The sequence below is a fragment of the Arvicanthis niloticus genome, chromosome 2 (assembly GCF_011762505.2).
Source record: "Arvicanthis niloticus isolate mArvNil1 chromosome 2, mArvNil1.pat.X, whole genome shotgun sequence".
NCBI classification, from domain to species: domain Eukaryota; kingdom Metazoa; phylum Chordata; class Mammalia; order Rodentia; family Muridae; genus Arvicanthis; species Arvicanthis niloticus.
Genome location: NC_047659.1, coordinates 98,630,823 through 98,657,350, shown reverse-complemented (window position 1 = coordinate 98,657,350; position 26,528 = coordinate 98,630,823). Strand labels below are relative to the sequence as shown.

Sequence of the window (26,528 nt, the reverse complement as noted above, 5' to 3'; positions counted from 1 at the left end):
TACATTTGATGGTTTGACTATTATATGGTGGGAAGTATTTCTTTTCTGGTCTAAACTATTTGGAGTTCTGTAGGTTTCTTGTATATTTATGGACAGCTCTTTCTTTAGGTTAGGGAAGTTTTCCTCTATAATTTTGTTGAGGATATTTACTGGTCCTTTAAGTTGGGTGTCTTCCCCCTCATCTATACCTATTATCCTTAGGTTTGGCCTTCTCATTGTGTCTTGGATTTCTTGTATGTTTTGGGTTAGTAGCTTTTTGTATTTTGCATTTTCTTTGACAGTTGTGTCAATGTTTTCCATGGTATCTTCTGCACATGAGATTCTCTCTTCCATCTCTTGTATTCTGTTGGTAATACTTGTGTCTATGACTCCTGATCTTTTTTTTTAGGTTTTCTATCTCCAGGGTATTGTCCCTTTGTGATTTCTTTATTGTTTCTACTTCCATTTTTAGATCCTGCATGGTTCTGTTTAATTCCTTTTCCCGTTTGGTTGCATTTTCTTGCAATTCCTTAAGGGATTTTTGTGTTTCCTCTTCAAGGGTTTCTATCTGTCTACCAGTGCTCTCCTTAAGTTCTTTGAGAGTATTATTTATGTCTTTCTTAAAGCCCTCTATCATCATCATGAGAAGTGATTTTAATTCTGATTCCTGCTTTTCTGGTGTGATGGGGTGTTCAGGGCTTGCTCTGATGGGGGAGCTGGGTTCTGATGATGCCATGTAACTTTGGTTTCTGTTGCTTATGTTCTTGCTCTTGCCTTTTGCCATCTGGTTAACTCTAGTGCTGCCTGTACTTGCTGTCTCTGACTGAAGCCTGCCTTTCCAGTTATCTAGCTTGTGTCTGATCTCCTAGGGGTCCAGATGTCTCTGTGATCTTTTCCAGCTGCACTGATTACAGTGGTACCTCTAGGATGCCTCAGGATATGGTGCCTCCAAGGTAGTAGTCCAGCTAGGTGTCTGCTGTTCTGGGTGCAGTGTCTCCTCTAGAATATCTCAGGATATGTTGTCTGACGCTCTGAGTTCATTTGTTCCTCTATGGCTCTGGGTTGAGTGGACCTTCCAGTATGTCTCAGGTGGAATCCGGGGTCCACACAACAGCAGACCTGGCAGAGGTCTGATCCAGGCCTCAGATCTGAGAACTAGTTTCTAAGACACTGTCCAAGTTAGAGCGCCTGGGATCCCTGCTTCCTCTGGGTTCTTGGAGGTTGGGGACAGAGCTGCCACCCAAGATCTGCTCAGTGCTCTGGCCTAGACCGGAAGGGACCCTGACTCTCATTTTTTAAAAAAAGTATTACATTTTATTTGTGAGTGGGCACAATATGAAGGTCAGAGAAAAATTGTAGGAGTCAACTCTCTCCTTTCACTGTGTGGTCCCAAGCATTGAACTTAGGTTGTCAGGTTTGGCAGCAAGCACCTTGACTTGCTGAGCCATCTTTCCACCTTGGTTCTCATTTGTGTGACGTAATGCTAAGTGATAGTTAAGACAGAAGGGTTTTGTTGGCATTTATAGCATCACTGAACTCCAGTTGCTTTTATAGAATAAAATCTCATAAAGAAAGGCTGGGACTTCCCAGAGGTAATTAAAAAGTCCTGAGGGCATTCTGTCCTCCTGGAGCTGAGGCCACTTAACTTTGTAGGTTCACACTTCTTGCTCAGGGACATGAGAGAAGGACAAGGGAACATCAGAAGTGTGCTTTAATGCTTGTCAGAGAAACACTAAACCCACTGGAGTGCACGCTCACTAGACTCCACATGTCCATACTCTGATCCCAGCTTAACCCGTGTAGCATATAAACTTGGCCCTGCAGCTACCCAGAGAGCTGTCACAGGAAGATCACATTAATTTACTGTGTGGGCCTGCACATCTTCAAGATACATGGGTAGGACATGGGGAGACAGGTGAGCCCCACTGATGCCTGGCAGTTGGCAGGGAAGCTGAGGGACGGGACCCTTGAGTTACTGATTCCTGTAGTCCATTCCCTTGTATAACAAAGCTTCAGAGTGCCACGTAGTGTCCTGTGATTTGACACTGTTCCAAAACTGAATAGCACTAAAGACCCAGTGGCACCAATTACTTCAGGGTGAGATTTAATAAAGCAGAGTTGTCATTTGAAGGACCACTTTTAACTCCTGACCTACAAGTAAAATGGAGTCCTGGCAGGAGGCATCTTCTTTTCTTTGAGGGCAGCTCGGTGCTTAGAATGTGAGGACGTGGTGTGTGCTCATGAGTGGCTAGCTCAAGCACTGCTCTGTGTTCGTTTTATTTCACAGTCAACTGGTGAGAGAGGAGAGTTAAGCTGTGGCTGGGTGTTTCTTAAGCTTTTCGATGCCAGTGGAGTTCCTATTCCAGCAAAGTAAGTGAGCTCACTATTCCTTACAAGGGGGTGACTTGTAGAAAATCCCTAAGGACTATCTAACTCAGGAGTGTTCTGTTAATAGTTCAATAAGTTTTGGGAAGAGGGCTTCTTATTTTGATCCTAAAGTTTGAGGGAGCATGGGAAAACAGTTCACATGCTCACCCTAGTGAGAAAAAAAATGACCCAGAGAATCTGTGTTTTAAAAGATGTTCACCTGGGCTGTGTGCTGAAGACATTCAGCCCACACTTCAGTGGGCTGAAAATAGAGCCTGGCAGAGAGCAGATGGTGAATCTGCAATCCTCTGTCTTCAATGACAGGCAGGTCACTGAAATTGCAGTGGCAACAACTGTAAACAAATTGAGGCTGTAAGAGCAAGAGCAGACTGGGCCAATACCTGTGTTACACATACAAGGTAGAGGAGATTGCCTCCCTGTCTCAAGAACTAACAAGGAAATAGATAATCTTGGTTTTAAATAGGGGAAAATAAAGACCTAAGTCAAGGACATAAGCAGTGAACTCCTGGGAAGGATACAGAGAGGCAGACAGGGGCAGATCGGAACTGAGATTCTGGGTGGGAAATTTTCCCTTCCAGAGCTGCTCTGGGCCCAGCTCTTCTTGGGTGACCACTCAGGGGCCTTAACATCTCCAGGTCTCAGATTTATTCATCTTTAATCTGGAGATTACTTCCTCTCTCAAAGCCTCATGTGAGGATTACTTTAGGCAGCACCCTCATGGCCTCTTCGACACTGGGCAGAGATAAGAGTCCGGGCCACCAGTTGTATGACATCACCCTAGCAAGAAGGAGAAGGCATTTGTTATCACCGCGTCATTATGAAAACCCTGATTTCTTATAATTTTTTAAAAATTATTTTATACCCAGTATGATAGAAATGGTAATATGTTATATACTATAACTCAGGGTTGTAGTGTACTTAGTAGAGGAGCTACTGTGTCCACCTTTCCAGAAGTGGAGTCCCAGCTGTTTTTAACTGCTCTAGTGTGTTGTGTGAAGGAAGTACTGTTCATCAGAAGCTGTGTGGGTGGATCCAGGGAAAGCTTTCTAGGAGTGCAGTGGGGAATAACAGCCTTTTAGCTTCTCTCTGCATTTAAGTTACACTTCCACAGAAGAGAAGCACATGGGACACAGGAGCAACAACTCAGAGGTACAGCACATAGTTAGCAAGGGAGAGAAGGGGGACAGCTAAATAATGACTTCATTGCAAGTAATGACTCAATACATTTGAAAAATAAAGGTATCACTTATTGGCACAAATCATTAAAGTTAAATCATTTTAGTGATGTCAGAACCTTCCTTCTCTCCACGTGGACACCACACTTCCTGCAGTTTGTGCTTAGGAGAAAGTCTTGTCTGTTGAGTTGCTACATCATGGAAGAGTCAGCACCTTGATTCTCATTTACCCATGAGTTTAGTAAGATGTTCATGAATAACTTCCTGCTAAAAGGTGTTCCTGGCAGAGTCTAGTTCACAAATGCCCATGACAAGGACCTGTCACATGGACTGTTTTTTTCTAGAACATACGAACTCTTCTTGAATGGCGGCACTCCTTACGAAAAAGGTGTTGAAGTGGACCCTTCAGTGTCCAGAAGAGGTAGAGCCCTTCTGTGTGACCGTCTGTCAGCTGGCTTCTTATCACCATGACCCTGCCATAAGCAAGCTTAAGAAGGGAGGGTTTATTTGGGTCTACATTTCCACAGGGTTCAGTCTGTGGTCAGTTGGTCCTATTGCTTCTGGTCTCTGTTAGCAAAGAATCATGGCAAAGCATGTGGTAATGAAGCCTTTTATCCCTCAATAGCTGGGGAGCAGCACAGAGGGGCAAGGGTCCCTGTATCTCCTTTGTAAGCACAGCCCCAGTGGCCTGAATGTGTCCCTGAAGGCCCCACTCCCAAATGGTTCCACCACCTCCATATTATCCAGGCTGGTGATCAGCCTTTAATATGTAGGTATTCTTTAAAGACTTACTTTGTTTTTTATGTATGCGTTTGTATGCATGTGTGTCTCTGTACTACATGCATGCTTGGTGCCTGTGGAGGTCAGAAGAGGCTATCAGATTCCCTGGTATTGGAGTTACAGATGGTTGTGAGCCACTGTGTGGGTGCTGAGAACCAAACCTGGGTCCCCTACAAGAGCAGCCAGTGCTCTTAACCACAGAGCCATCTCTGCACTCATGGCACTCATAGGCCTCTGAGTGCCATCTAGAACCATATTACCCTCCTCTCTGTAAATGAATCGAGCAGTAGAGCATCAGAGAGCACAGCTGTATCCTAACAAGATATACTTTCCCTTGGAATCAAAATCCTTCATGTGCCATCAGTGTGAACATTAAGCCACTTTCATCTAAGTGATTATTTTTGTTGACACCTCTGAGACTCTAAGGTTGGGAATTGTGAAGAATGGGGACCCTGCCTCAGCTCCTTTTTGTTGGACACTACATTGATGCCTGGCTTAGTCGGGGTTTCTATTGCTACAATGAAGCATGAACAGAAGAGAAGCAACTTGGGGAGGAAAGGGTTTATTTGGTGTACACTTCCACATGGTCTTCTATCATGGAAGGAAGTCAAGACAGGAGCTCAGACAGGGTAGGAGCCATGGAGGAGTGTTGCCTACTGGCTTGTTCCTTGTAGCTTGCTCAACCTGCTTTCTTTTAAAACCCAGGGCCACCAGCCCAGGAGTGGCACCATCCACAACGGTCTGGGCCCTTCCACATCAGTCACTAATTAAGAAAATGTCATACAGGCTTGCCTGCAGCCTGATCTGTGGAAGTATTTTCTCAGCTGGGGTTCCTATCTCTCAAATGATTCTAGCTGTGGCAAGTTGGCATAAAACTGCATAATACACGACAGACACAGAATGAGTAGAATAAGATAATTCAAAAGATAGAGACTTTTTGAATGCATGCCAAGTTGCCACCTCCTCCCCCCAAGAAAACCCTGAATGCCCTTAAAACCATCCACCCAGCAGTGTCCTGGAAAAGCAGGGACATGGGCAGTAAGACAGATATGGTCCTTCCTTATAGAGTATGAGCCAGCAGACATGCAGCACTCCTCCACTATCTGGGTCATGCTTGGTGCTCCAGATCCTCACCAGTGCCAGTGCCCCACAGTGCCCCACAGTGCCCCACAGTGCCCCCACAGTGCCCCCACAGTGCCCCACAGTGCCAATGGGAGTCTGGCTTTGGAGTCTAAGGATCTGTTGGCTCCATCTGGAGTCACACATATTTTATCAGCTCCCTTCATGCCACAGAGCATCTGTCACAGTGGCTTGTGAGGTGCCCTCTGGAGACAAACTCACATTCATGTCAAGACAGGCTCACAGAAGCTGGTGGGTGACCACTGCCTTTCATGCGGTCCAGCTCCACTGGCTGTAGATAGATTCTCATTGAATGTGTGTTTAAATGAATGCTGTCCCAAGCACTTAAACTCTGACTCCATATTCCTTATGTTTTTGTAGCACAGGGCAGTGTTTTCCGTCAGATGATAAGCATACGGAGGCAGCCTCAACTTCTGGTGAAACTGCGATCTCTGAACAGGAGGTCAAGGGCCATGCTCAGGTGAGTGGCTGGCCTGACCTTGGGGGATGGGGCAGGGGATAAGTGGGAAGAGGATGCTTGTTTGACTTCTGTCTGTTGCTCTTGCCTCTTTGAGTACTCTGCCAAAAACCCAGACAGGCAATGCAATCGTAATGAAGTTCAGATTCACTTCCTCTCCAGTTCCTCTCAAATGGTGGATATAAAGCCCAGAGGCATGGCTCAGTGGTTAACAGCACTGGCTGCTCTTCCAGAGGACCAGGGCTAGATTCCAACACCCATGTCACACAGCTTACAGCCATCCACAAATCATCTCCAGGGGATCCAGTGCCCTCTTCTGGCCTCCATGTGACATACACATATATACACCTATATTTTTTTTAAATAAGAGATGTCACATTAGATAATTTAGACTCTTGAATAGATGAGGCTTACCAGTGTGTAGTCTATGCTCAGAGACTTTCTTTTCTGTGTCAGGTTGAGGAATCTCTAAGTCATGTGTAGTAAAGTTACCTTTTTATCAAGCAGTTCTCAGTCTTGACAAATGTTCATAATGGTGGATGTAACAGTTCCTGCAGGCAAGATGGAGAATACCTCATTCTCTCCCTCTTCCTCCCCCTGTCCCTTTCCCCCCACTCTCTCTCTCTCTCTAAAAAGTTCTCTCATGTCCCTCTGCAATGAGTACTCCAGCCCCAAACCTCAAGCAGCCACTCATATGTCTTTTTCCTCAACACTTCTACATTTTCCAAACCCTCATGAATAGTACTGGGTAGACTTGGAGTCTGGCTTCTTTCACTCAGCAAGATGCATTGGAGGCCCATCCATGCTGCAGTCCTGTTAGTAACTTGGTCCTTTTTGTTCTAGATGGCATTATACTTGATGGATAGGCTGCTGTTGGCTTATCCATGCATTGTCTGATGTTTCTAGATCCGGTCAGATAGTTATAACGCTTCTCCAAATATTTGCATATAATATGCACAATACATATGTCTGCATTTCTTATGGGTAAAAACACCTGGGAATGGAATTTCTAGCTTACAGAGCATTACTTTAACTTGATAAGATGCTGCCAGACTGTTGTCCATATGACTGCCATTTACCCTGTCACTAGCAAAGCAGGAAAGTGTCAGTTGCTCTACATTCTTGACAGCACTGACATTGCCTTGGGGGAGAGGGGTAGACCATTCTAAATTTGCGGAAATGTTGGATTTCTTCAGGAAGGTTGAATCTACATGAGTGACATCTCAGATCTATCAGCGCCTCACTCAGTGCCCTGAGGTCACTGAAGCACCTCTCTCAGGATCTCAGACTTGAAAACAGTGTTGGCCCTATCAAGCTGTAATAGGGTTTAATGGAAGGAAGCATATAAAACACTTACTCATATTTGTGTGTGACACACATAGAAACCTAGTGCTGTTCTCTATGTGTGCTAGCATAATTGTTTTATGCATAGATAAATGTAAAGGTGATTCCAGAAATTGTTCAAATGAGCATGTCTGGTAAAGTCAGACATTGTCTTTAAGTAGGCCTTGAAGGGTTGAGGGATGTGACCATGGGGCACACAGGGAGTCAGGGAAAAGGAGGAAGGTGTACAGGGCAGAGCCTGCTGCAGAGGCCTGCCCTGCCAGGACCTGGCTCACCAGTCATCAGGAAGTAGGGAAGAGTTGCCAGCGAGAAGGCTCAGCAGATACCGGTGCTTTCCACTAAGCCTGATCTTCTGAGTTTGATCCCCAGGGTCCATGTGGTAGAAGGAGAAAACCAACTCCTAAGTTTTCTTCTGTCCCCACTACACAAATGAATAATATAATTTAAAATTTTTTAATGAAGTACAGAAGTGAAAGAAGGCTTGGTCTGCCCCTCGGAACATGGCTGTTTTCAGTCCAGGTTGTGCTGAAGTGTGAGGTATGCTTTCCAGTTCAGTCTGTCAGCAGCCATTAATAATGTGTTCGTGGACACTATTTACTCTTGCCTTTTTTTTTTTTTTTTTTTTTTTTTTTGTCCCTAAGATATTCGTAAAGCCTCTAATCTACCCTCCCCCTTTTGGCCAGTCTTCCCTTGAAAACTTGTTCCTTTTCACGGAGTGGAGAGCATGAGCCTCACAATAGCAAGCCTTTGTAAGAGAAAGCCAGTTCTGTCCTTAGTCTCCTGTTGCTGTGCTGCCCCACTGCTCACCTGTGGCCAGGCCTGCAGGGCTCCCAAGCGGCTGTCAGGGACAGCTCTTAATGCTGCTTTCTTGGCTCAAATACTGCTTCTCAGATAACTCTCCACTGCCTCAAGATCAAACTGGCCATCTGTATGAAACTATGAACACTGCCCTGTGTTGTAGGGTCATGACCAAAAGTCCTTCGTCCCTGTCCCCCTGACTCAGGATCAGTGAGGTTTGGGTAAAATGCAGCTCACAGTAGACACAGAAATAGATGTGTGTCATAATTTCCAAGTAGAGAGCTTCCTGCTTGTGTCCTCTTGTGCTTCTCTGGGACTTCATTCCCACTGTCCCCACCCTCTCCCGCCTGTCTGCTCTGTGTCCTTTTCTTTTATTCCATGTCTTAATTAGGGTTTCCATTGCTGTAAAGAGACAGCATGACCAAGGCAACTCTTATAAAGGCAAACATTTCACTGGGGCTGGCTTACAGGTTCTGAGGTTTAGTCCATTATCTTGGCAGGAAGCATGGCAGCATCCAGGCAGGCATGGCGTTGGAGGAGCTGAGAGGTCTACATCTTCTGAAGGCAAACAGGAGAAGACTGTCTTCCAGGCAGCTAGGAAGCTTGGAAGAGGGTCCCAAAGCCCACTCCCATAGTGACACACTTCCTCCCACGAGGCCACACCTACTCCAACATGCACCCCTAACACACACCTAGAGCCATTTTCCAAAGGGGCTTGATTTGACTAGACTTGACCAAAGGCACACTTCTGAGGCCCTGAGGAGAGAGAGCTCAAGTTCAGGCCCTTTGGATTCTGAATGAAAGGAAGCATTTCATTTGCCTAGAGCAATGGTCTGTGTAAATTCCTAGTTATTTTTCTTTATCACACTTCCACACTTTTCTATCTTTTACTTACATTGTACTCTTGTTAAAAATACAGTAAGACTGTTACTGTTGGGGCCCATTCATTACACCCTTCTGTCCCCAGTTTGCTGATTCTCAGGTGACATTAGAGTAAAGGGTTTTTTGTTTTTTTTTCCCCACTTCTTCAGCTCGGCCTTTCTGGGTTCAGCTTAGAACTTTCTGGTCATCTTAGGGTTGGAAAAAAATTAGACAATTTCTAAAAAACAAAGTGAAGTATCATTGGCTCACGTAGTAGGGAGGTGGAAGGAAAGGAGCACCCACCCTGAAGGAGCACCCAGACAGATGGGGCAGGCAGATCTGTAGGAAAAAGAGGGGCAGATACAAGGGAGGAAGGTTCCACCCCTTCCCCTGGCAAAATCAGTGACAGATCTTCAGCGTGAGCCAGTACTTGGCGTACCTCAGAGAGCTGCCACAGAGGCCACAGCCAGACGTAGACTACCCTTAGGAGTCAAAGCATGACCTCAGAGGGCATGGTGGCATCAGGGGATCATAAGTGCTTCTCAATAGTCAATCATGAAATCTACCTTGAATTTATACCAAATCAGGATTTTTATGTGCTCAGTGAGCCAAATAGTGCATATGACTAGATAAGACAGCCTAGAAATGCAGGGCCAGGGAGTGGTCAGGGATGTTCATCTCTATTCTGTGAAGCTAGTTACCTGTGGACTCCTTTGCTCCTTCACACCAGCCTAATGGCCTCATTCATCTCTTCTTCCAGTGAGCTGGAAGCCTGAAGTTTGCCTGTGTATCATTTTCCCTTCTAAAATTGACTAGATATTAAAATAATGGATTAATTATAAAAACTGAAGACACCTTTGTAACCTTTGAAATATGTTTGTCCTGAGTCTAAAGCAAGACTCTTTTATAGTTGGATTTATCCTTTTAAATTCTTTCTTTCATTCTATGTATTTTGACTGGGGAGTTTTGATCCACTTACTTTTAATGTAGTTGCCCATGGGAGTGGTAGTACCACCATTTTGGCATTTGTTACTTTTTTTCTGTATGTCTTGTAGCTTTGTTTTTCATTTTCTTTTATACTGTTTTTCTATTTCTTTTGTTTTGTTTTGCCATTGATACCATTGATACTTGATTTCCTTTCTGTTTCCATTTTTGTATAGTCTGTAAATCATGTGCACATGTCATTTGTTTGTGCACACTGTGTGCATGTGTGTGTTTACTATGGAGATTACATATTCCACCCCAAAGTTATAATAATCTGTTTTAACTTGAAAACATCTTAACTTCAATATTAAATTATTTTTTGAGCCCTTGCTATATGCTAGACATGTATTAAATGCTATAGCTGCTTCATTTTAATCCTTTCAGTAACCTGAAATTCGGGTGCTAGGCTTGGCACCCTACAAATAAGGAGACAAAAGTACACCAAGAGTGATTAATTAATCCCTAGTCTGATTGCTAGGAAGTAGCAAAGTCAGGATTCAGTTCCGGTCTGTTATACCTCTAGTGTCCCACCCAGCTCATGAACAGTCTGAACTGGCATTTCCTCCTCTTCCACCACATCAGGCTTGGCAGCCACATGCATTTGTTCAAACTTGTAGCTCACTAGTCACTTTCCAGAACAAGGCATTAATAACTTTCCTTAATTTGACACTTAGCACGGAAGCACAAGCATGCAACACAGTGCTGAGACATAAAAATGTAGATCTGAGGAGACTAGTTATCTCTGGTTTAATGTGACAAATTGTGGTGTAAGTTTTCCTTTAAACTGCAAACTCTTTTTGTTCCCCAATAATAAAGTAAAACTTGTTCATTCAAGTAATACACAGAAGAAAAAGCCCAGTAGATTGGGTTGGAAGGGTCTGTTTAATGACTGTCTCTCCTCCCCTGTTAGTCTGCTGCCAGAAACAATGGTGGGGAGCATGTGCTCAGCTCACTTACTGATATTTTACCGACAAATTCTTGGAGATGTGTTCCTGAGAGACAGGACGAGCCTACAAAGTGCTGGTAAGTTTGGAGTATTTCCTGTGTATTGGTGCTGCAAACCTTTGAAGGTATGTGTTCTGTGCCAGGCTGCATCTCCTGGCCTATGGAATAAGACCACTAAATAGCACTGGGGTGGACACATCACTTAGGAGCAGCTTCGTGAGCACACACATGGTCAGCTCATTCCCACACACTCAGGCTCCTCTTTTCCATCCGTGTAGAAACCAGTCCTCCAAAATAGCTGTTCTTAACATAATGATGTGTGCCCATGGGTCAGTTACACATCACTAAATCAAATAGTGCTCTAGTTTCTATGCACTATTTTTATTCTTAGGGTTTCTCTTTAATTTGTATGTATATGTTTGAGTTCATGTGACACAAATGTACATATATGTGGAGGTCCAAGCTTAGTGTTGGGCACCTTCATTCCTTACTCTCTACCTTAGTCACTGAGGGAGGGCCTCTCAGTTGAACCCAGAGCTCTCCCATACACCCATACAGCTTGACTGGCTAGCTCTAGGATCCACCCTCTGTACTAGAATATATATATATATATATATTCACACACACACACACACACACACACACACACACACACACACACACACACACACATATATGCTGCTCTACCCAACTGGCATTTGTATGGGTTCCTGGGGAATCCAAACTTCAGTCCTCATATTTGTATAGTGTACACTTTAACCATTCAGCTATCTTCCCAGTCCTTGTCATTTGTTTTGAGTTCAAAAGTTTTTTTCCGAGTGAAATATTAAAAAATAATTTAAAAAAATACGTGAGCTGTCATACATGGATGAACTTCCCAAGAAGAGTGCATGTGCTCTAAGAGCCTGGTTCTAAAGTACACATCTTAATTCCCTGTGTATCACCTGAACCCTAGAAATCAAGAAATCAATAAGTATCCGGATACCCACTGCCTGCTGGGTGTATGATGTTGTGCCCTTATGTGGGAAAGGTTTGGTTGTACCAAACCTAATGGAGCAACCAAGCTTCGAAACAAAATGACATGAAGAAGCCCACTAGCTTTTCAAAATAAGTGATCTTAAAGTAAATGGAGGGAACATGCAGCAAGAAGACCTGAATCATGTTCCTAGTGAGAACTGATTCTATATGCAGAGTCTCACCCAGTAATGTCAGAGAGCAAAGTCTGAAGCTGCACAGAAACACCCAAAGAAATACCTGTAATGCCAGGAAGTGGTAGTTTAGCTTTAACTATCAGTTGCCCTTGGATTTAACAACTAGGAGCCTTCACCAGCACCAGGGCTCACTGGCAGGCTTCTTGCTGTTCCTAGAGGCCACGAGGCTGTTCTAGATGGTTCTCTACTGAGGCACATTATGGTGGAATATGTTGCATTTGACATTTCAGAAACAAATGCTACTGTTTGGATGTGTCTTTTCCAAAGTTAGTGCATTGCACTGTGATGGTATTGAGAGGAATCAGGCCAAGAGTGCTGCCCATGACTCTTGAGTGGATTCAGGCATCTTTGTAGAAAGGCTTGATACCAGGAATTCAAACTGCCTTTCCAGTTCTTCCATTCTCTTATACAGAAGATCCAGTATGGCCACCCTCATTGGAAACCTCATTCCAGAACTTCCTAGGACAAGAGGTAGAGACACAGAGATACTAAAACGGACAGCTTCAAGACTCTGAACTCTCTTGGAGGCCAAAGTGTATAAAAAGTGTTATCAGCAAATAACTGGTGAAATAAATTTAACCTGAATAGGTAACACTGAGATCAAATACAGTAAAATAGGAATGAAGTTTGAATTCTTCCTGTTGTGTCTTTCAGATTTAATTAGTCATCCCGTGCTGGCCACCTTCCCTGTACTCTTGGAACAGCCCGACGTGATGGATGCTCTCAGGGTGGGTAGCATGTACCATCATGGAAATCTGTCCCTGTTCATTATCTAGCTAACCCTACCTCATCCTTCCAAGCATGGTGACTATTACCTTCCCTGCTGCAGTACAGGGGACTGTGAGTTGAACATTGTACTTTCTTGCCTGTTATGTTCCTCCATGTAAGTTGCCTAAGAGGGTGGTACTCTAAGTGAAACTCCAGAACAGTCCACTAGATAAGTCAGCCAAGCTCTCAGGAGAGTTGGGGCATACATTTCCATCTTTAGTTTAATTCAGCATACTGTGCTGTCTGAAATAGCAACTGGATAGTAAAGTGAACAGTTTGAAATCTTTGCAGCTGAATTTAGATTTCCAAAGTCACTATTTTAATGTGTCTCAACCTGAAACATTGGGGTCAACAAAGAGAAAATCCTTGTGAACATGCCAGACTTATATGTAGATGACACGGTGAGTACCATGGCCAAGTTCATTCTGGGGACCTCAAAGGTTTAATGAAAGCAGCAAATGACAGTTAGAACTCTGTCTCATTAAAGATCCTCAGGTGAGGGGGACCTAACAAAAGGTGAGGCCACAGCCTAACTGCTGACAGGGATGCTGTCACAGGTTGGGGAGGATCAGCAGAAACCTTGTGAGGCAGATCAGATCCAATTTGGTATGATATATGTGGAGGGGGCAAAGGTGGCCAAAGTCAGAGGCTGCAGGTGGAGCGCAAGGAAGGCAGGGATTGTGACCAGGAAGTTTCCCTGGAGGAAGATTCTTCTGGCAGTGCAGACACAGTGGCACATGTTGAAGACTATTGCCATGTCAGCTGAACTTCTTGCTACAAGAGTAACCATACTGTCATGAGACAGGGAGGCATGGATTCCCTTGTACAGGATTGCTTGTCTTATAGGTAAAAGAATTTTAAAGCAGACCCAGAAGGAAAAACTTGAGGACAATTTTATTGTGTTTTATACATGAAGTAAACTAAGTGTCCAGTGTTCTCGGACAGCTTTCTTGGAAAACATGGCTAGACTCCATAAGGGAATTCGTGGTCCAGTAATAATCCCACCTCATGGCACAGCCTTTAGAACAGTGAGCTTCTCTGGTTAAAAAGTGTCTGCCTGCTATATGTCAGAGGGACCTGAAAGAACACACAAGCATATTGTCATCTTGGAGCCTGAGAAACAAAACCTCAGGAGCAGCAAACTGAGGATCATGGCAGATGGGGGAGGAGGGAGCTAGAAGAGGGAGAAGGTCCGCAGTGCGTTCCGAGTCAGGGGTCAAGAAAGCAGGCCGGCCTCACAGGGCAGGCAGGTCTGAGGAGAAGCCTTGCGTAGGGTGTCTTTAAAAAGAGGGTTGTTTCTCACTCCTGGTGCCCTTCCAGTGTGACTCCATCCCATAGTTACCCAAGGGTGAAGGCTGGTGAAGGCAGGCCCTGTTCTCTCCTAGAACCATTTGGAATGAATAGCTCTCTCCGTTGTCCTTTGTCCTTGCAAGAAAAGGTAGGGGATTGACCTTGAGCTTTCCACTCTCTGCCTCAAGAGCCTGTATCTTTCTGCTCACATTTCATTGGCCAGAACCAGTCATGTGTTCTGCTTAACTGGAAGAGAGCTGGGGAAGATAGGCATCTGTTTGTTCCAGAAGGAAAGGGGTGGGTCTTGTTTTCCATCCCCAAGTCCCTCTGTGTGAAACCCCCCATTGCTTTCTGTGGACTAAAAGCTCAGGTCAAGTCTCCACACTGACTGACAGACAGACAGGGCAGTTTTATAGAGTTACTAAGTAATGCTCACATTGAGCCATATTGTCTTTAAGATTGATGTTATAAAGTGTGTGAGTCTCCGGGCTTCACTCAGCTAAGTTCTCTTTGTGGTTGGTATTTTAATAATGATGACACCTGACTATTATAAAATGCTGTGGCTCTGAAGGGTTCTCTCAACCTAGAGCCAGTAGGTGCAAGTTAATAGGGTGGCAGGAACTCCACCCTAACACAACTCCAGGAGGCAGAAACAACCTGGCCACACCAACACTTCATGGTCAGCCCATTCACATCCTTTCTCCAGGGGGCATTGGGTCCCTGTGTCAGCACGATGTGACCTTAGGCACCTAGGGCTGCTCTACCCAGGAAGGGTTGGTGTCTCCAGGATACCTGTAGAGTCAGGTACCAGTAGGCAGTTATCTACAAATCCACACAAAACCAGTCCTGGACAGTCAGCCTGGAAACTGGGGAATTCACCCAGCCTTACGGACTGCCAAGGAACTTGCTTTGCCAAGGTCTTCAGTTCATCCCTGTGTGAGAGCCCTTGATCTCTAGCTTCTCTGTTTAAAGAAGCTTTTGTGAAGCCTGTGGAAATATTTACTTGCAAATGGACTTGTCTCTCCTATCCGTGTCACCAGTGTGGCAGGCAGAGTCACCGGCGTAGAGGACTTGGCAAGACTTCCTGTTTCTGTTGCTGTCTTACCTTGGAAGCTCGTGACTGTGTCAGCATCTGGGCATTATGTGTGGTTGGCATGGGATGGGGGTGTTGGACCTATTCTTTTTGTAAGTTATCTATAATAACCAGAAGTTTCTGAGGTGTCCTTCGCAGATGTGCCTGCCCTCCCTGTCAGGCTGTTCAGGGTTGCTGGCAGCAGATGGCATTGACAGCGTGGCTTCTTTCACATTAGATGCTGTACAACAATCCTGACCCTGCCCATAGCTTTAACTCCAGGGTGAAGCTACAGAAGGTGTTGCCTGTACTTGTGAGTGCTCTGACTAATAGTGTTTCTGTTCTCTTCTGTAGAGTTCCTGGGCTGAGAAAGAAAGCACACTAAAGCGATCAGAGAAGGTAACTGGGTTTTACACTGATCTCAAGACTGATTTCCCATGCGTTCTAATGAGGCCTGTGTTTCAGTGAGGCAGCCCTAGATGTAACCCCTTCCTCAGCTAAACTGTTACTGTGCTCACACAGACACAGCTAAGACAGCAGCATGTTTACTTCTTAATGTAAAAGTCTCCTAAAGAAGCCAGGCATTTCAGATCCCTGAGTTTTACTTACTGAAGAAGTCTCTAAACAAGTCTTGCAGCTGGCTGGCAAATGTCCTTTGTTTTTTGTAACGCCCTGGAGCTCTCTCACACACAACACCAAGTAAGAGAAGGGAGAGGAGAGTTGGCCCAAGTGGTGGGTGCCTGGTCTGGTTTACACTGGTTTACACTGCTGCAGGTTCATGGGCTAACTCGGCAAGCCTGACCTTGACCAGTGAGGTGGGATGTCACTGCTGGAACCCAGGACTTGACAGACATTTCCTGTTTAGGACCAGCTAGTGACTTCAGTCAGGCTTTGTAAGACACATTGTTTCTCCCACAGTGAGCTACTGTCATCAAGAAAAAGCAGCATAGATGGCAGGTGAGAGCCCAAAGCTCTAACGTTTCTATAAACATTTATTTATGAAAGGAGGCAGAGGCCACACTGGGCTCGTGTTTGCTACTTCATGGTCTAGCAGGTGTGCCCCAGCCTGTGTGCCACATGTGCTCTGGGACAGCTGTGGGTGTGGCCCAACATAAGATCGGACTGTACTTAGAACACTTTAGAAAGTGTTCTCAGAAATTTTCTTTTGAAAAAATTTTACACGGTTTTCAAGAGTTTGTCACAATGTCAAAAGGTTGGATACACCTGAAAGTGTTAATTGTTTACTAGAAATATAGCAGAAAAAAAGAAAAAGCCTAAACATCAGAGCAGGAGCGAGAATTCCAGCCTGAGTTTCCACATGACCAGAAACACTGCACTTTACCCAATCTGTAGGTTCCAGACCTTCCTAGCACAGTGGGTGAGGTGTGGAGCCTCAGGCTCCTGGAAGCTGCTCCATATATATGGTGTGCCTGGGTACTTTCCATGTGCAGCAGGCTGTGTGTGGAGCCCTCTGTGCTCAGCTACAGTGCCTCTGAGATCTCACCCTAGCCTGTTGGCTGCAGGCTAGGAGGGTCCTCCCGTTATCTGGGGAGGGTCTAATGCCCTCAGACTGATGAGCCCTCACTCCACCAGTCGTCTCCTCTGCTTGGGCCTCCTTCCTCGAGATCCCTGAGTGCTTGCCACTTCTCTTCTTTTTTGTAGATAAGGTCTTAATATATAGCCCTGGCTGGCCTGGGTCTTGTTAAATGGACCTAATTGACCTCAAACTCACAGTCTCCCTGTCCTTGTTTCCTGAGTGCTGGAATTAAAGGTGTGCACCATCATGCCCAGCCCCACTTCTTTCTGACATTGAGGCAATTATCTCTTGGCAGGTAATAATCCAGCTAAAGTCTACATAGCCACTTTGCACTGTAGTGTCTGTGTGTGTGTGTGTGTGTGTGTGTGTGTGTGTGTGTGTGTGGTGTCACTACAGTAGATTGCAACACTTTGGTCTCCTTGACAGAACATGTGACACTCTAATTGGAGCTTAGGAGACCCCTGCTCTCACAGAGCCTCTGCAGAGTTCTTAGGGAGAACTCTAAACTCCACGGTGACTCTTTCCCATCTGCTCTGACCTCTCACAGCCCTGAGCACATGCAGCCCTGGCCAGCTGCCCTGCTCCTCAGTGGCTTTCAGCTGACAGCTCACAGGATTTTATACTTTGAGAGCAATGATGCCAGGCTATTGATAGTTCCTTTGTGGTGATGTTTTCCCAGAGAGACAGAGAGCTCCTAAAGGCTGAGTTCCTCCTGGTCTACCATGACTGCGTGCTCCCTCTTCTGCATTCTACACTGCTGCCCCCCTTTAGGTGGGCTGAGGAAGAGACAGAGGCTGCTAGATGGAAAGCCATCGCCGACTTCCTCAGGCAGAGCAGAGAGAACGAGGGTTCCCTGAAGGCGCTGCTGTCACCAGATGGAGTTCACAAACCATTTGACCTTTCGGAGCAGACCTATGACTTCTTGGGTGCAATAAGAAAGAACTCAGGCTGATGGCGGCCATGCCTCCCAGCTCCATTGGACCCAGTGAACTCCCCAGGATGTCCTGCCTCACACAGCAGAACCAAAAGAAACAGACTGGTTAGAACTTGGGTCATATTCTTTTGTGTGCAAATAATATTTTCAAAGAACTATCTAATAATTTGATTGCGTGTAAAGCAATAAAATAAATTTTATAAGGAATATTGTTATATCTAAAAATATTTTTCAAAACACCAGTTACTTAAATGTCAGCCTGAAGGTGTAGATGTCTATAGAGGCAGTTTTTAGCAAAGGTTGAATTTGTGATTATCCAAGGAAGTGAAAATGTAATCCACTAACTGGGAAAAGATATTTCCAAGTCATAAGACTGATACAAATGTAATGTCAAGGGTGGGGCTCGGTGGTAGAGTGCTTCTCTGGTTCCTGCAAGCCCTGAGCTCCAAACCCAAGATTGCAAAGACAGTCTAATATGCAGAATATGTGAACTGCTAAATATTGCTAATGATACTTATAGGCTATCCAGAGAGATTGTGTTATTAGTCATTTATTTCAGTCTGATGTTTGGATTGCTTTATCCCTGGTTAAAACACATGCAGAATCCTTAGCTTTTAAAGTCAACATAAAAAGTCCTCTATCAAAACAAATGTTTTCCCATGTTGAAGAGTGAAGCTGACATGGCTTTTCATAGAACACCCAGGTCTTAGTGCATTTCAGGTATACTCTCAAAAGTTGCCAGATGTCTCAAATCTTTATTGTTAACAGTAGTAGTACTAGGTATCCCTCGGGTGCCTAGCCGTGCTGTCAGGTGACCTGGGTAATAATGAGCACCAGTTGGCTTTGCTGTGAACCTGATCATGTTTGTCAGGGCTCTGACTTAGCTAGGTGGTCCTCTGAGCTACTGTGGGATGTAGGTTCTGATCCATAATACTGTTGAAGAGGTAGACCAAGCAGGTTACATGACTTGTATAAGGTCAGAGCTAGTCAGTGGTGTAGCTGATGTACCATGTATCATGTCTGTAGTGACAGTTTTGGCATTTGAGTTTCTTTAAAAAACACAAATATGGGAATATAGTTTTGTTTGGATCCCAGGTGTGGGATATGGGGCTGCTTCAGACTGTCCACAGCAGCTATGATTTGCCTCATGCTCTGGTAGGGGTGTGATTTTAACAATGGCAGGCAGTTTCTGTGTGACATTTGGAATTCTGAGGACTTTTCAGAGATATATCCTCTAAGTGCTGGGACCCCAAGAGGCAGGGCTGTTAGTGCTCGTGGTCGGTTCTTGGTTGGTGGTTGGTTGCTGGTTACTGTTTGTTAAGGAGTCTTGTGCAAAGAAGAAACAGCAAGAAAAAGAAATTAGATATCCTAACAGCAAAGATCAAACTTGCCCCTAATCAGCAGGAAGTAGTCTAACGACAGTGTTGCTCCTTTCCTCTCGAACCATTTTTCTCTCCTTCCTAGTGGTAGGGGGCTGAAAGGGTGGGGCAGGGTGGAAAGAAGAAGAACCCATCAGGTGGCTAACTCCAGCTATACATGTCACCGGCCTGCTGCCCTGTGAAGTGTATTCATTAAAAGAAAAAAATGTGCTAATAAAATTTAAGAAAGGTATTTAAGGAAAAGGCTGGAATGAAGAAGAGAACAACTTAAATAAATTAGAGTCCCCCAAATACATTTTAAATATAACTATATTTCCCTATAAGAGACCTTTATTATTGGAAATTTGTTATATTAAGACACTTCTGAGCTGTTCTGACTTCCACTAGGCCTTAAAGGTCTCGCACTGGGACTGAGCCTCCAACCTGTGGAATCTAGGGAGATGTACTTAAATTCTATCCAAACCACAGTGGGCCTTGAGCTCAGAAATTAACATGGTCTGGCAGGATTCCTGGCCCAAAATATGACAGACAAGTGGGAACTTGGCCTTGAAAAAAACATTCACTGCGCCCCTCTGTGTTACCCCTCTGTCCTCAGTGACAGGTAGGGGCTGAAAAGAAGACACCTTTTCTGCCCATCATTCTAAGGCCACTCTTCTCTTTCCAAGGGTCTCTTCAGCTATTGTTCCCCTAGTCAGATGTGCACAGGGATTCCAGGGACCCTCCTACCCAGCCATAGAGTCATCCCCTCTTAGTCTTCTGAAGGCCTGTTTTTAAAAGAACCTAAGACCACATCACTACTACCCACTGCCAAGTCAGATTTTTGTGTAGAACCATGGTGTGTTTGTGTATCTGTCTGTGTGTGTGTGCCTGTGGCCTCTGTGTGTATAGGGAGGTGGTGGTGGTTTTTTGTTTCATTTTTGTTTCTTCATGATGGACTCTTTGATGTTATATGTGTGTGTGTGTGTGTGTGTGTGTGTGTGTGTGTGTGTGTGTGTATATATATATATATATATATATATATATATATAATATGTATGTATATGTGTTTTTTAACTAGTTGGTTTATTCTTGGCTGGTGCCAGGCATTTGGAATGTAAATAAATGCTGGCGAGATCCTGGTGAATGTAGAGCCAGGAGAAAGAGCCACTTTCAGAGCTCTCCGGCTATCTTCCCTGTTCATACTGTGTGTCAGGAGTTGATGGCTGTGGAAAGTTTCATAGTTTTTGACACACGGAGAAAAGACAAAGACTGCCACAAACAGTTTAGGTGATGCTGGACCAGAAAGGGAGAGACACGGAGAGTCGGCCTGACTAGAGGGGATAGTGCCATGGGGTGGCATAACCCTGCCTGTGAGAAACTTCTTCCTTTCAGTCAGTGGAATCTTGTTTTTTCAGCAAAACCTCTCTGGCTTTTTAAATGTCACTTTTTAGCTTCCAAAACAGGAAAGGGTTGTCAAGGAGCCAAAAGCATCCTGGAAACAGTCCTGGTGTGTGTGTGTGTGTGTGTGTGTGTGTGTGTGTGTGTGTGTGTGTGTGTGTGTGTGTGTGTAGAAAAGAGGCATAACAGCGGGCTGAATTAGGCCTGCAGGGGAGAGGAGCGTGAAAGGCCAGGCAGAAGAAGACTTCTCCACAGGGTTCTACCTGGAAGGTGAGGATACTCCCTATATCAGAGCCATAGAAACTAAATCACAAGGCCGTTCTTCCCCAGACTCAGACACTAGCCTCTTTATTACTGCCTTTTACAATGTGTGTGTGTGTGTGTGTGTGTGTGTGTGTGTGTGTGTGTGTGTGTGTGATGTTCATTTAGGGAGAGTGTATAATGCTCTGAGGAAAACCTCAGGTGCAGTCCTAGAGCACATCATTTGGGGAGGGTCTTTTGTTCTGTGCTCTGTTATACAAGGCCAGCTGGCCTTGATCTTTCTGGACTTCTGCTTCTGCCTCCCAACTCAGGAGTGCTAGCATTACAGATGCATAGTACAGCTGGCTTCATGTGGGTCCTGGGGATCTGAACCCAGGTCTTTACACTTTCCCAGCAAGCCCTTTACCCACTGAACTGTTTCCTCAGCCCCTCTTGTCACTGCTCGAATGTTCTATCATCAAGTCTGCTGGAGGTCCCTATCCCTGGGGGCTTGAGATGAGATGACGCTAAAGAGCAGGGAGTCTCAGGCTTCCATGATTCCAGGGTCTTGTGTACTCCTATGAAGTCTCTGGATGAGCGTTCCCATGCCCAGGACAGCCTTGCCTGCCCATCCCAGGAGCATCTTGGAAAGCCATTATCTCTACAAAGGAAAAAAGGAGCAAAGGTGTTGTCTTCAAGGGAAGGCTTTGTCAGTCTGCAGTGTGGTAGGATATCCGTTGCAGGGTCCCCACACTTCCTCTTGTGTAAAGTATTCCCAAGGCGGAGGAGTTCTCTGGCAGGGACAATGATCAGACCTGGTTGTTAGCTCACTGCAATGTATTCTGTTTCCTCAATTCAAAGAGGTGGGGACAGAACTGCACTTCCTTAGGTGCTTGCACATCTGAGGGGTGTCACTGTGTATCCCCTTATTTACTCAGAATGTTGCTGGGACAACTACTATACTACCAAGCTGAGCGCTGTCTCTGTCCTAACTTCCAGCATGCACAAGTGGGCAGGAACCACAGGAAACCCCCTCAAAGGGAGGGTATGAAGGCTATGAGGTCCTACAACGGTGTCTCATTTTTGTGACATTTAAATTCTAACAGTTTGGGCTGTGGCCGTAGCTCAACTGCTCCATAAACACAAAGACACATAAAAAAAAAAAAAAATGCCAAGCACAACAACAACGTGGAAAGCTCTGCCTGGAGAGGCCCAGGCTGACAGCTGCCTCCGGGACTTACTGGCAGGCCAGTCCAGCCGACTCAGTGAGCTCCAGGCCACAGAGAGACTCTAAAAGCAAGGTAGACAGCATCTGAGGATGTGCTCTAGGCTCCGTGTGCACACACATACATACCTGTACATTCAATCAACTCCAATAGTTCTATAACTGGGGCATTTATGACCCAATGGCAGTACAATCAGCAATACATATACAACACACATTCCTGTCTGGATGTTCCCTCTCCAAACCACTACCTGACCTTGGAGCCATCTCAACTCCTACATCCAAAACTGGTTTGGGACCACATACATCTGATAACACTGTCCCTGGAAATCCAGCTTGCCAGCTGAACTCCTGCTACCCAACACAGTAATCACATTAGCTTGGGGAGGAAGGAATGAGGGACAAGGGAATGGCCAGAGCAATTGCCACACATGTAGGACACTGGTGGCCTATGGCATCTGACTCAGCGGTGACTGGCACTGAATGTGGGCTGCAGGCAGCAGTATAACATTGAAATCATTAATGGGGTGCAGCTCACACTCAGGACTTTGGTAGCTCACTCTGGGTTAGTCAGTTTCTATAGTCTACAGGCATTTTGGACCTTACCCTGCCCATCTGTGTCTACCACTGCCAGCAAAGATTAATGCAGAACTTTGTTCTTTCCCAGAGGCCAACCTGGAGGCTATCAAAATAGCAAGAGGAGAAGGAGGAGGAAGGGGAGGAGGAGAAAGGGGAGAAGGAGGGGAAAGGTTGTCGCTAAAATCTTTATGACTGGAGAAATGAGATGTTCATTGTGGGTCCTCCGTGCCACCAGGCACCATTCCAGATGGCACAGTGTCCTACTGCAAGAATACCCCTGATCTCCTGAAGCTCACGGCCTAAGGAAGGGTAAGGGACAAGGGTCAGGGACAGATGAGCAGTAAATGAGCATGAGAAATTCCCGGTAGTGGTAAGAGTGAGCAGAGAATTAACACGCGATGGTAGGGTTTATACTCAGCTCGAGCCAAGGATAGTCTGCCTTCCCTTGACCACTGGCTGCAACTGAGACCTTTGATCAAGACTCAACAGAAACAAGGGAGAGGGAGGGTAGGGGAAGAAAAGCAGAATTCAAAACATTACCATGCTTGTGGTGACCCTCCCTCTCCCTCCTCTCTCTCTCTTTCTCTCTCTCTCTCTCTCTCTCACTCTCTCTCTCTCTCTCTCATTATCTTGGAAGGTTCTGTTTGGTGTTTGGGTTGGTTGGGTTTTTTTTATTTTTGCTTGAGGCACAGCCTCACTCTGTAGCCCAGGTAGGTCTTGATCTCATGAGTAATCCTCCTGCCTCAGCCTCCCACATTCTGAGATTGTAGCTGCAAACTATCACACACACCCTACTTTCCCATTTTTCCCCTCTGGTACCTTCCAGCCAGGACACAGAGGCCATGTTCTGGACCATGAACTGAGGCCAGAACTAGACATAGGCTGCAAGGACATCTCCAAAAGTGGCCTTTAATGCATGACCTAATGAAACAGAAAGAGTCCTCGGAACTAGAGAGAGCATGCAAAGCCGCAACAAAATCCCTAACAGAAGCAACTGGAAGGAAGGCTTTGCTTGGCTCACTGTTTGACAGACAGTCTAAAATGGCGGGCAAAGCATGACTGTGAGAACATAGGGTGCTGGCCACACTGCATCCCAGGCAGGAAGCAGAGATGGATGCTGGTGTTCATCTCACCTTCCCCTTTAAATTCAGGGTGAGATCCTATCCATGGGATGCTGTCACTACATCTAGGGCAGGTCTTTCTACCTCAACCCAGTGTAGAAGCCCCCTCACAGATGATCCTGGAGGTAGTTTGTCTCCTGGATGACACTAGATTTTTTCTGGTGGTGATCAATACTATGAAGGCAAACTCCTGGAAAGGAACCATGACTACAAACACTGGTTGACTGGTTGGAACTGCAGTGGTGTGGAGAGGGCAGAGTGCTGCAGGCCCAGAGCCCAGTTACATCTTATCCTGTCTCTTAGCCTTAGCCCTCTAAACAGCCATGTCCTTGCCCACCACTGTGTCAGACCTAACATCCTGTGATTAACAGATAAAAACCTTTGGGAATTTATTAACTTAGCAGACCACTGGTTTCTACCAACTCAAAAGCTAAACACATCATCAGACAGCGTCTAGAGCCTGTAGGAAAGATTTGCTTCTCTGATGTTTCCACCCAAGTATTTTAAAATTACTTCAATTTATGACCTTCTATGTTCTGCAGCTATAAGACTGTGAAATACAAACCCTGGGATACCTAACTCTGTGTTCCAGGCCATGGGCACTCAAATTTGGCTCCAGAACAAACTATCTCTTACTCCTTTTGAGGTGAAAGCTATATTTTTTACATCAAAATATTAGCCCCCCCCCAAACCCTTGTGCACCTTTTCTGTCCCAGCCCCCCTCTAGAAGGTGTTAGAGCAATCACAGCATGGAGAGGGCACAAGAAAATTACCCCATAAAATAGTCCATATGACCTGAGCTCACCCCAAAGCTGACCATAAACAAAACACCAAGAAACCAGCATGTCCAAGGCTTGGCCTTGGGTTCAAAGCTAGCATAGCGCCACAAAGCCTTCAAAACTGTTCCAACATTGAAACCACAGCCCATAGGAGACACAAAGCTGGTAAAAGTCATCAGTACTCAAGACAGGATTTAAACAAGACGCAAATCCCATGACACAAGAGTCCTAATGTCCATGAGACAATCCAAAATCACTTGACCTTTGAAGACTGGGGAAAATATCAACATCTGTAAGAGGAAATGACAAAAAGAAAACCAAGAGCTGACAAGTCTAAGACAACATAGTTATTAGAACTAAGGCATTCAGAAGGCTGAAGATCGGATGCTCCAACGTTCTGTAGCATAGGGACTGTCCAGGTGTTCAGCGGTCTCTATAAATTGGCTAAGTTTTAGAAGCTATGCTTTGTGCTTCCCATAATTTCAGTTAACTCAGTCATTCTGGATTTCTGATGGGGTTGAAAACTTATAGTCTCATAGCCAATCCTTGCTATTTACTTTGAGAGAAAAGATTTGAGAGGATGGTTTTCAGCTGACATTCATTCTAAAGTCAAGAAAAAAAAAAAAAAAAAAAAGCCAGGTTCAGAACTAAGTCTTTTATTTAGGAGAGGTAACAGAGGTTCTGCTTAGTCAACAAAATGATGGACTGGGTATTAGGTCTATCTTGCACCTTACTGACATAAATTGGTATAGTTATGCTCTAACTGTATTTTGAGAGAAAAGTTTTATTTTAACAGGAAGGGTGATATGTAGGAGGAGCTAAGGTGGGAGGAGTAAGGAGAGGAAGATGAGGAGAGGAGGAGCTAGGTGATGAGAGAGAAAGAGAGAGGGGGGGCCAGACATGGAGGCAGATGTTCACATGTCTCCGCCAGTCAAAGATAGTTGATATATCTAGGTTGGGTATTAGGTTACACTTCTGATTGATATTGAGCATTACCAAATTTATAAAGCCATTGGTTAACATTAAAAAAAATTGTATAAAAGCAAAAAGGAGAAGGGGGTATGGGATAGGGGTTTTCTAGGGAGGGGAAATGGGGAAAGGGGATGGCATCTGAAATGTAAATAAAACATCCAATAAAAAAAAAAGAAAAAAAAAGAACTAAGTAAGGCATTAAAGTGACTATCATAACCATGCTCCAAGAAGTAAGGACAAATACATTTGCAACCAAGAGAAGACAAACCATTTCAACAGGAAGACAGATGATACAAACAAGAATTGAGGTAAATTTCAGAGAGATAAACTGCTCTAAAATGGCAAACCTCCATGTACATACAACACACACACATACACACACACACACACATAGTAGGTGAAATTAAAATATGTAAAAAAAAATTCTACTTCAGATAGACTACTGAAACTTTATCTTCATATGGTCCCTTTACCTCTCTCTTGCCCTGTGTGGTGGTCATTGTATTAGATACATTTAAACTAAAAATATTATCAAATACTACTATGGTTTTTGCTCTTAACCATGGTAATACTTTGCCTTCATATCTACCATCCACATTACCATCCCTTCATTTCAACTGCCCCAAGCTCCCTACTGGTAGAATTTCCCTTTGCTGGAACTTGTGTATGTGCACAGCACTCTCTGAATTCACAGTATGTGAATATGTGTACATACAGATGCATGCTCTATCATGCTCTGACATATTCCCTCGAGGATCTCTCAGTGAATCGGGAAGAAGACTTGCATCCAAAGAGCGCATCAGTGATGACCTGTGTCTTTGTGTCACTAGAATTTGTTTAGAAACTGCTCTAGGAAGTACAATGTGCATAGTTAACTTCACAGTCCACTCAGAATTGCTACTTTCTAGGCCAGTGAGATGACCTATTAGGTAAAGGCACTGTCCCTCAAGCCTGATGGCCTAAGTTCAATCCCGTATATCTCTCACTCCCGTGTGTATCTCTTACTCTGCCCTATGTTTCCCGATGCCCTATGTAGATTACAGTCACATCAAAGGGGGCCACGGCCCCAAAGAGAGACATGGTGTTTGTGTGTGACATTCAGAAACGGCGGTGGGTTTGGATCCATCCTGTCAGCAATGTGGGGACCTGAACTCTAGGACTTGGAAAAGATGGAGGGCAGGCTGTCTGTCTCG

At 44.9% G+C, this 26,528-nt stretch overlaps 1 protein-coding gene across 6 annotated transcripts in view; it reads left to right on the top strand.

Moving 5' to 3' along the window:
* Positions 1 to 17,870, top strand: part of Nphp1 (nephrocystin 1) — a 48,481-nt gene extending 30,611 nt beyond the window's left edge. For all 6 annotated transcript variants that reach the window (XM_034496306.2, XM_034496305.2, XM_034496304.2 and 3 more), the window contains exons 14-20: positions 2,267 to 2,349; positions 3,887 to 3,963; positions 5,823 to 5,922; positions 10,817 to 10,929; positions 12,717 to 12,790; positions 15,547 to 15,591; positions 17,409 to 17,870. In XM_034496306.2, the coding sequence (XP_034352197.1) occupies positions 2,267 to 2,349; positions 3,887 to 3,963; positions 5,823 to 5,922; positions 10,817 to 10,929; positions 12,717 to 12,790; positions 15,547 to 15,591; positions 17,409 to 17,681 (765 nt within the window). In that variant the 3' untranslated portion in view covers positions 17,682 to 17,870. The remainder of the gene's footprint in view (positions 1 to 2,266; positions 2,350 to 3,886; positions 3,964 to 5,822; positions 5,923 to 10,816; positions 10,930 to 12,716; positions 12,791 to 15,546; positions 15,592 to 17,408) is intronic.
* The last annotated feature ends 8,658 nt before the right edge of the window (positions 17,871 to 26,528 follow it).